Raw genomic sequence first — 10,010 nt, 5'->3', positions numbered from 1 at the left:
AAAATTTTGCAATTCCAGTGTTGTCTTTCAACTAAAAATGATAGATGTATGTAAATGTGTTGTTTTTCTAAGCCAAAATTTTAAAGTTAGTAAATGTGGTGTTATCAATACCAAAAGTTTCAGAATTACAAATTTTAAAGTTCCTGTTTGTGAGGATATATAAAAGATATATTTTAAAACCTTGTTACAAAGTGAATTTGAATTAATTTTTTAAACAGTAAATTAAATGGATAATGGAAATACTAGAAGCTAACAACCCTCAAAATGACAAAATATAAAAAAAAATATATAAGTTATTAAAAACATTTTGTAAATTTAAAATGATGTAGGGATGGCAGTGCCAAAAATAATTCAAACAAGAATATAGGGGTGATACAGCTATACATAGATCATCACTGCATGACTTTCAATATTAAAATTTAATTTTACACTGCAAAATGCATGAGTACAAAATGGTTATGAGGTCAGTGAATTCGACAAACCTGATAGCAAGAGTATCTAATAATCAAGACATGTTTTAACTCAACTTGGTTTTCCTTGTATGAAAGTCCTTGGCTCTTACTTACATACTGATTCCTACCCTGACATGACCATGATATTCTGATGGACAAACTGCATACCAATATTAAGGAATATATGATTTCCAATTGAAGTAATATTAAAGTCAAATATATATTTTACAGTGTACCAATAAATTCTAATATTGAAAGTGATGTAGGGATGATCTATGTATAGCTGTATTATCCCTATATTGTTATTTGCATTCTTTTTGGCACTGCCATCCCTACATCAACACACATTTATAACATTTTTATTTCTTGTTTTGTGACATTTTTTCCCCTGACTGAAAGTTAGTGTATTCTAGGAATGTATCTAATAAAATTTAATATTATGTGTACTGATATATTTTTTTACTCCTTTACTTCACACATAATAAAGGAATTAACTCCCTACAGACACCGATTGTATACTGTACAAAGCGTTGAGGATTTTACATGTTACAGTCATCTAATGTTCATCTGTTATTGGCTACTAATTCCTGTTTCACCCTCTACTTAAACTTTTTAAAGAAACATTAAATTTCTGTAAAAAAGCTAACTTCAAGGAGTAATGATAAAATCATTTACACTAGAATTATGATTTTTTTTAATTACTACTAGTTATTATGACTAAGCAATGACATTGTGCACTGTCCAGAAACACATACAGTGGACTTAGGTTTAAACTGACATTAGTGATAAAGTAGTTGTAGTGTTATCTCGACTGAAACAAGGAGAAAGGTGAACAATTTGGTGGGTTAATCACTTTCTGGTTTAGTTTCTTAGCGATGGTTTCTTGCCTTGTTTTTGGGCTTTTTGCATAGAGAAACAAATGAAAGTGAGTGGCAATCATCTTTTGAAGCAAAACTCTCTGTCACTGTTGATTTTTAGAGTGCATATTTGTTTTATGCATATTGAGTACCTACCTTGGCTATCCCTAAATATAGAGTCTAGTAATTCTATGATATTAACATTACCCCTTGTTCTTCCTTACTCAGAAAATAAGTCAAATCAAGTGTCTTTTCCACAAGTTCAAATTACATTTATCTTCACAATCAAGTCTAGGATTAAACATCTGATTGTTTTTAAAGACAGAATACTTTCATAGCAACTTAATTATTTAATGTTCATATAGCAGAGAAGACTACATGTGAGGTTCATCAATAAGCATCACAAATTACTGACCAAACTTCAATGCTGGAAGATACTCTTCTTTGTTTTTTATTTATTTCTGGCTTATTACTGGGACAAATAATATATACTTTTTATAATATTTTATGTTTATCTGATATATAGTTAATTAATGCAAATTGTTGTGCACTTATATGATTGTAACTACTGTTTCTAAGCTCAAATGCTTACTGCTGGATAAAGTTTTACTCTTCAAAACTATAAAATGTTCCTGGTACATAAAATTTTCGTTAGGCAAACACCATTTTTATCTACATTAATGCATAAAACTCAATGATCAGTTAAGTAAATTTAAAACTATATTGTTTTTTTTTTCCAAAGATATTTAACTTACAGTGGCAGGGGATGCAGCTTCCAAATCCATGGGTTCAAAAATTAGATTTGTTGTTGGAGACAGCTGTATTATTTCTCCACTCATCAAACATAGCTTTTTATTGTCATCTAAAACTGTATTCATGTTTTCAATCCAAACTGCATCAACAGGACCATCAAAAATAAGCCATTTTCTGTCAGGACTCTATGGCAAAACAAAGACAAAGCAGAATAAAATAGTCGGTTTGATTTTTAACCATGTGCTGATACATATTTTAGATGACATTTGATAAGCTTATAATCTTAAAGTGCTAAATGATTAACTTGTAAATAACCGAAAATTAGACCACATAGTCTACACATTGTATATTCTGATTATTTTAGAATTACTATGGTCAAAGAGGATCACTTGCAGAGCTTAAACAAAATTAGAATACTAAAACATAAGCAAATTATATATTGTAACATTTGGAGAATAGTAATTCAATACCTTCCATATAATTATATGAATATTTGTCACTTTAAAAAATAAAAAAAACATTAAAAATGTTTTGTGAGGGTAATTTAATTTTCTTTGACTTTTGTCAACTTTGAACCTTTACAGCTTTAAATTCTAAATATTTTAGATTTTTTCAGTTGTTCTATGGTACTTTTAAAAGTGTTTGTTGTGTAATTGTTGTCCTGATTATAAAAGTTTGCTATCACAAGTAAATCTAGATGATCATTCAAAAATGTCCATGATATTGGTTTGAGTGTGTATTCAAATGACTAAATACAAATTTCTTGATGCAAGTCCTACAGCAGTGATCCCAAACAGATGGCTTACAGACCACATCAGGCTCTGAAAGTTTGATTTGTGGCCCACACTATGATCAGATATTACTAAAGCAAGCAAAATTATATTTGAGGAATGATGTATTCCACAAAAATCTCAGGCCTAGACCTTGGCTTTATGGTCATCATCTGAAGTGACCCAGTGTGGAAAGTAATTGAAGATAAATCACCTACAGGGTTATGTTGCATTAAAAATATTGAATTTGTAAATCAGTAATTCATGTGACAAAGCTGTGGTGGAATGGTTTGTATCAGAAGTACATTTTGACATAGTCATTTCTTAGGTAGTGTAATGTTAGAAAAAACATAATATCTGAAAAGGGAATGTAACAGCCCTTTTTGACACAAAATATTCACACGCTTAGATAATAAAGATGTGTTGAGATCAGTAATCTAGAATTTCCAAGAAAAGGATATCTTTTGTATTTAATGGCATTGGAAAACAAAGGAATATGGATTAACTTTGGACATCAGAACCATCCAGAAAGAAACTTGCAATAAATCATACTCCAGCTATTGTAAGCAAAGTGCAGAATCTTGTAACAGGTGAGAATCCACAAACACAAAGGTCAGGTGCAAAACCTCCTCTATGTGTCCCAAAAAACAATGAGCAACATAATCAAGAAAGATCTTTATCTAACAACAAGACCTACAAGGTATGAGTTCACCAAGCTAAGGCTTCCAGTTATAACTCCTGTTCAACCATTGCAGACTTCAAGCAGCTAGCAAATGAAATGGGTTACAGTGCATATTGGAAAATGGTCATCCTCATGTACTAGATAGATTATGGCAAGCCTGCAAGAGGAGTGGTGTGATTTGGACATGACAGCCTTATGACAAAGCCTTAGTAATGGAAACTATGCTGCAGGGCTACTGTCAAAATCCATGGTCTTAAGATAGAGTATGACCAGATGTGACGACATGGACTGTAATGACATAGTACGACTCTAAAATGATTTTATGATAATGTATTAAACTTTCTGTATTGAAGGACATGTTATTACAGGTGATAATCAGATCTGATATCTCATAGATTGTAATTGGGATAATTTTATAGTTTTTGAAATTGCTATAAATAGAGAGAGATATTCTGAACAGTCCAACAAAGGTTAAGTAATTGACAACCTTTTTTTAACCCACCCTTATTTTCAAGGTTTTTCTGGAATTCATCTTATTTAAATTTTTTGGAGAATAGATCTGGACTGACATGGTAATAAATGATATATGAAATGTGATATTAAGCTCATTATTCAATATATTATACATCTGATACTGTGACAGGCTATTACAAAGTTGAACTTGTTGGTTACTGTATGTAAATGATAATGTTTAAAGTTAAAAACTCTGAGTTTGATAAGGAAATAGCTCAAACTTTTTCTCTTCATTCATACACGTTTTATTGATTTGTCTTATAAATTTTTGATGCTTTGAGGCAAATAACTGTTGGTTTGTTGCAAATACAAAGCATTATGGTAGAACGTCACAGTAATAAAAAATACCAGCAGGTGGAAACATATTTGGATCTGACAGTACTAAATTTTTAATGTATGCACTTGATGTAAGTAGCAAGATAATACTTAGCACTGACCATTGATACAGAAAATGATCGGTAGCTGACAGCCAATATACCATCTGACCACTCATGAGACACAGGGTCAAACTGTCCATACAGCTGGCCCATAGTAATAGCTTTTGGATTTATAATTGTTATTTGAACTTTATTTTCATCCATTAGGCCCTAAAGTTACAAATAAAAAATAGGTATTTGTTGAAAATTATAATGTGAGTAAGGAATCAATTTTCTAAGTTGGCATTGTTGTCAAATTAAAATTTTACATGAAACAATATTTTAATGCTTATATCTGAAAACAAATTCACAAATTTTAATCAAAATTTAAGACTTATGTTTTCTGAACTATAAATTAAAACAAATTTATATAAGATGGCAAGAAGGATGATGCAAATTATAACTGTATTTAATGTTTCAAATGCAAAACCAAAATCTCTCATTGCTTACTCAATACTGACTAAAAATATTATAGGAACATATATACATTTAACAACAAAATATCATTTAATCTCATAACTCAAATGATTATTAAATTTAGGTCCAACTATTTGAAATAAATCATACTATTTTATTTGTTATTCAATGAAATATGTTGTACATTAACAAAAATATGAATGTTTGCTGTCTGATGAACACAGGTATCTAGTAATCAAGAGTAATTATTCTAATTCCAAATACTCACCTTATCATGTAGGTCACCTAGAGCTGATGCTAGAACACGATAAGCACTTGTTTTTCCACCAAAAGGTAAACCAACTATCATAAATCCATGTCGTACAATCATCATTTCATAGATCTATAAGTTATTTTAATGTTAATAATTAAATCATGAATTGAGCAATTACAATCTTGTAAGCCATAAGATAAAAACCCAAACGATAAATGGGAAGCATAAATTAAGGTTTAAGTCTACATTCTCCCTCAACAGGTTATCTTATCCTAGAAATTTTAGTTACAAATGCGTTATGTGTTGTGTAACCATCCTCTTACAGATTTAGAGGTTATTTTTGTGATAAAAACCAAAATATACAGACTAACAGTAATTAAATCATGTTGAACATTTATCACCTCATAAACCAAAACTCAAAACATAGGTTAAAAATCTTTAATAACACAATAAAATCACTGGTTTTGTGATAATTAAAAATCTAAGAAAAAGTACTATATATCAAACAAGTTATATGTCAATAATGTGTTTTAATTAATACACGGGTTAGCATACATTAACCCACTGACAGTGACTGCTCTAAATGCACATGGAATTTTGGCAAGTCATACACCATATAAGGCACAATTGCATTCAAGTGAGGGTGGCAGACCATACCCTATACAACAAGTCAGCAGTCAATGGGTTAAACTGTTTCAAACAATTGTCACCATAGAGACTTATAAACTACATGTTAAAAATAAAAATAGAAATTTAAAAAAGATTAATGCCAAGAGCTTAAGCATCCCATATAACTATTATTTAAATTTAAATTTGATGATTATTGGGCCCCACTGCCTGGTTAATTTAAATATTTTGTTGTTATAGAGAGGGTTAATAGTAATTTACAAGAATTCTTTGCATATGCCAATACAGTGGAATGTTGTCACAGATGTCAAATGTGACATCACAGTTGACATGCTTAGCACCTAAGTATATTATCTGGTTTGTTGTAAGTTAACAAAAATTTGAACATGCAATGTTTCTAAAGATAGATGTATGGTTGGAGAAATAAGAAAGATATTAATATAATGAAATTATTGAATGATGAAGAGTTAAAGGATACAATATTCTGAAGAAATGAATCTTCAGGATTCTCCATGGAAGTGGAAAAATGCAAACATAAGAGCATTTAAAATACTAACAGGCTCTGAAACTTCACCTCAAGTCAACTTAAAATTATGACCTCATCCACAAAATGAATTCTATGGTTATGAAAAGAACCTTCTGAAATAAATCCCCCAATGCATTAGAACCTCGCTAGCAGTAACATAGCGAACCATAATGGCTTGGATAACAGAAAACTCTATGGAATGTATTTGAGGAGGAGAATGAAGGGGGGGATACAAATACATTCCCCAAAGAGACTAGGATGTGAGGTATGGAACAGGAAAATCCAACTACTCGAGCTGAATGTGGAAGGAGTAGATGAGTATATTAAGACTATCCCCATTTTGAAGGAGCTAACCAAAGCTAGACATCCAATTAATGATGTTGGTAAAATCACCCAAAATGTGGAAGTCAGGTAAAACACGAACCACCCTACAAAAGACACAGGACTGAAACAAGTCCATAAGGCAAGGCAAGACACAGGTACTGAATCACGTGGTGCAAAAACCTAAGATAGCATCAGGAAGTCAGGTAAAACACAGACCACCCGACAAAAGACATACAGGACTGAAACAAGTCCATAAGGCAAGGCAAGAAACAGGTACTGAATCACGTGGTGCAAAAACCTAAGATAGCATCAGGAAGTCAGGTAAAACACAGACCACCCGACAAAAGACATACAGGACTGAAACAAGTCCATAAGGCAAGGCAAGAAACAGGTACTGAATCACGTGGTGCAAAAACCTAAGATAGCATCCTGTGAAATGGAAAATAAGAATGTGTACCATGGGCATTGTCAGTCCTACAGAAACAGCCCACCGAAATGTGATCAAAGATTTCATATTAAAACAGGGAAGACCTAACAAGTGATTGAGGTGGGACCGATCGATCCAGAACTCCAATCAGCATCCAGCATACATGATGAATGGAGAAATCTATAGGTAGGAAGGTGCCAGACAAGTAAAATGAATAAAGATCACAATATCTCAGAATCAAACAAAAGAGCAACCAAAAAAATAATTTGAATATATCATCACAGATACCCCACATGATGCTAAATGTACAGGAGTAGCCACAAAAAGTGGATTGGTGGAGAAAAAGAACTGATCATAAGTCCCTATTAGCAGTGGATGGTAAGCAAATGGTAGTGTCCCAGCCTAGAAGATCCAAGAAGCAAAAAAGCCACGTGTGAAGGGAAAAACTTAAGATGGCAAATACCCCAACATGAAGGGAAGAAGGAGGAGGTATCCCACGAAAATCACTAAATACAAGTGAAATACCTAAAAAAGGAGGTAGAAGAGAAACATTACCTGTAGGAGAGTAAATAGGGTAATACAAAGCTGAAAAACTAGGTAGGGGATAAAATGGATAGGATTAACAGAAATATAATCATGACATATAATCAAGAAGAAACTCTGCCTGATGGTAAGCTAAGGGAAAAAAAGAATCAAAGCCCGTATAAGTCAAAGCTTGCAAGTACCGACTGTCAAAAGAGAGACAAAAATGATCATCATGAAACAAAGTCAGGAAGAGAAGGGAAATATACTGTGAAACTGTCTAAAAAACTGAGATACGCCTAGCAGATTCTGCAGTAGAGGCCTGGGAGAGCAATCCACAATTGGATGGAAGAAAACTGACAAAATCTAGGTCGTCTGAAATGGGTTCAACCATTGTAAGAGGAAGGCAAGCAATATTAGTAGCAGGTGGGGTGGATGCCCCCAGTGGCCCCTACAAATGAAATTAATGGTAAGAAGTATAAATTACAAAGAATGACGAAAATGAAATACTTGATATATTGTAAATGTTAAGAAATTGTTTAAGGAAATAAATATATGTATTAAATGTTATGTGTTGAAGAAAACAAGTTATTTAACCCTATCGCTATGGGTATTCTTTATTGCATATGACACAAGGTTTTTGTCTTACATTCAAAATTTTATTAAACTATTTTTTGTTTATGCTATACTGTTTGGTATAGTATAAAATCGTAGCTAATAATCTATAATTTAATAGTATATAAGTTTTAAGTTCTTAATTCTATAAGGCAATATTTAAAAAAAATCCTGAATTTACCCTAGTGTGACACACATGACACATTTTCTCTAGGTATCTTCTCTTCTCTATTTTATCCACCACCCCTCAAGTAACTACAAAATTAAATGTAAATTACTCACTATAAGATCGACATTGTTCAGACAAACCATAATTTTTACAGCCCTCAATTTTAAATAGAATATTAGACCAATCTTGCCACACCCATCTGTCACATTCCCTCTTTCAGGATTTGTTAATAGTTCCCTCTTATGTTTAATTATATATTACCTATAACCAATAGAAAGCTAAGGTTTTCATCTATAAAACGACGTATTATATTACGTTGTGTTCTGAACAGATAATCATCAGTTTCACTTGTCATACAACTATGTTTCCCACAGGAATCACAATGGCTAGCTTGGTTGAATTTTTAACACCTCTTGTCAAACGTTAGAAAGCCAGAAAAATTGTGATTGTTAGAGGAAATTGTCTGCTTTTTGCATGTCATTAGTCTATGTTCTTTGTTGCATTATGTAATTAAATAAAAATTATTTAATGCACTACTACCATTAGTATAAAAAAGTAAGGTTAAGTGTCATTGATAGTTGACAACAAAAAACAAGAATACTTGGGTAAGTACTTTATTTCTTGTTTTTTTATGTTTATTATTATAAGAGTAGTTAAAATGTAAATAATAGGGTTCTTTTTAGGTTAGTTAAGATTAGATTAGGTAAAATAAATAATAATAATAATATAACAAAAATATTTCACAAGGCATGCATGCGAGCAGCTTGGAGTAGCTCGTGGGTAAAGTAATTCGATAGAGTAAGGTGAGCTGCATGTTCCTCATGTTATTTACAATTTATAATGGTGCAAATAGTAGTTAGACATGGTTCAAAGGGCAATAAAACAATAAATTTGAATTATAAATAGATGTATACTGTTACAAGTTTAAAACTACTTAGGATAAAAAAAATGTAGTTTCATGTTACATTTGAAGTCATTCTAGAAAGAAAAAAGGGTAATTTAGATTTATTTTGATATTCTTCTTTGGTGGTTATAAAGTCAGTCAAATTTACCAACTGCATATAAAGTTGGGTAGATAAAATATTAAAATATAAAGTTTTACTGAAAACATGCTTTTGAAATGTATCTAGGAGGTTTTAGAGATTATATTGTTACAACAGGGGAAGTCACGTGACACTGCTGAGTTTCTCGATTGATCGGGGAAGTCCGAGTGTGATTGAGATGCCCTCTTTGTTAGTATATAAGCCTGGCAGAGAAAGCCAGAGGATATATAAATGAGGAGAGAGCAGTACTCACCTTGAGTTCTGTGTAATTTATGATTCTGTTAGTTTTGAGCTAGTGAGCCGTAAAATGTGTTTTGCACTCGTCGAGAGTGAAGTTATCGAGATTGTGAATCGCTGTGATTTATAGCATGTATTATAGAAGTTGTTAAGTTTAAAGTGACGAGAAACGTACTGATTATGGAACTTTTGTGTACTAAAAGTTTGTATCGAGGAAGAATAAACTGGTTTAATCAAGAAAGGACTTGTATCGCTGAAGATCTCCGGAAAGAATTTCTACCGGAAACAAACAACAACCTGATACGTAAAAAATTGGTGTCAGAGAGTTGGATGGAAAAAAAATATGGAAAAAAGAACAGTTTCTTGCCAGCATGCTTTTAAGACATTGAAAGAAAAATTGGCCTCAG

At 32.0% G+C, this 10,010-nt stretch overlaps 1 protein-coding gene and 1 long non-coding RNA gene across 2 annotated transcripts in view; one reads left to right on the top strand and one right to left on the bottom strand.

The window, feature by feature from the left end:
• LOC111087025 overlaps nucleotides 1-1,018 on the top strand; it is a 23,713-nt gene extending 22,695 nt beyond the window's left edge. Inside the window, exon 3 of the long non-coding RNA XR_002611743.1 lies at nucleotides 940-1,018. This is a non-coding gene — a long non-coding RNA (uncharacterized LOC111087025). The remainder of the gene's footprint in view (nucleotides 1-939) is intronic.
• Nucleotides 1-10,010, bottom strand: part of LOC106464421 (dynein heavy chain 7, axonemal-like) — a 187,785-nt gene that overhangs the window by 111,744 nt on the left and 66,031 nt on the right. Inside the window, exons 20-22 of the mRNA XM_022392135.1 lie at nucleotides 5,129-5,242; nucleotides 4,465-4,614; nucleotides 2,065-2,247 (exon numbers count right to left, since the gene is read on the bottom strand). Coding sequence (XP_022247843.1) covers nucleotides 2,065-2,247; nucleotides 4,465-4,614; nucleotides 5,129-5,242 — 447 coding nt within the window. The remainder of the gene's footprint in view (nucleotides 1-2,064; nucleotides 2,248-4,464; nucleotides 4,615-5,128; nucleotides 5,243-10,010) is intronic.

Source organism: Limulus polyphemus, unplaced genomic scaffold, assembly GCF_000517525.1.
Source record: "Limulus polyphemus unplaced genomic scaffold, Limulus_polyphemus-2.1.2 Scaffold1647, whole genome shotgun sequence".
Lineage (NCBI taxonomy): Eukaryota > Metazoa > Arthropoda > Merostomata > Xiphosura > Limulidae > Limulus > Limulus polyphemus.
Note: the sequence above shows the minus strand (reverse complement) of the source record. Positions and strands in the feature narration are given on the sequence as shown.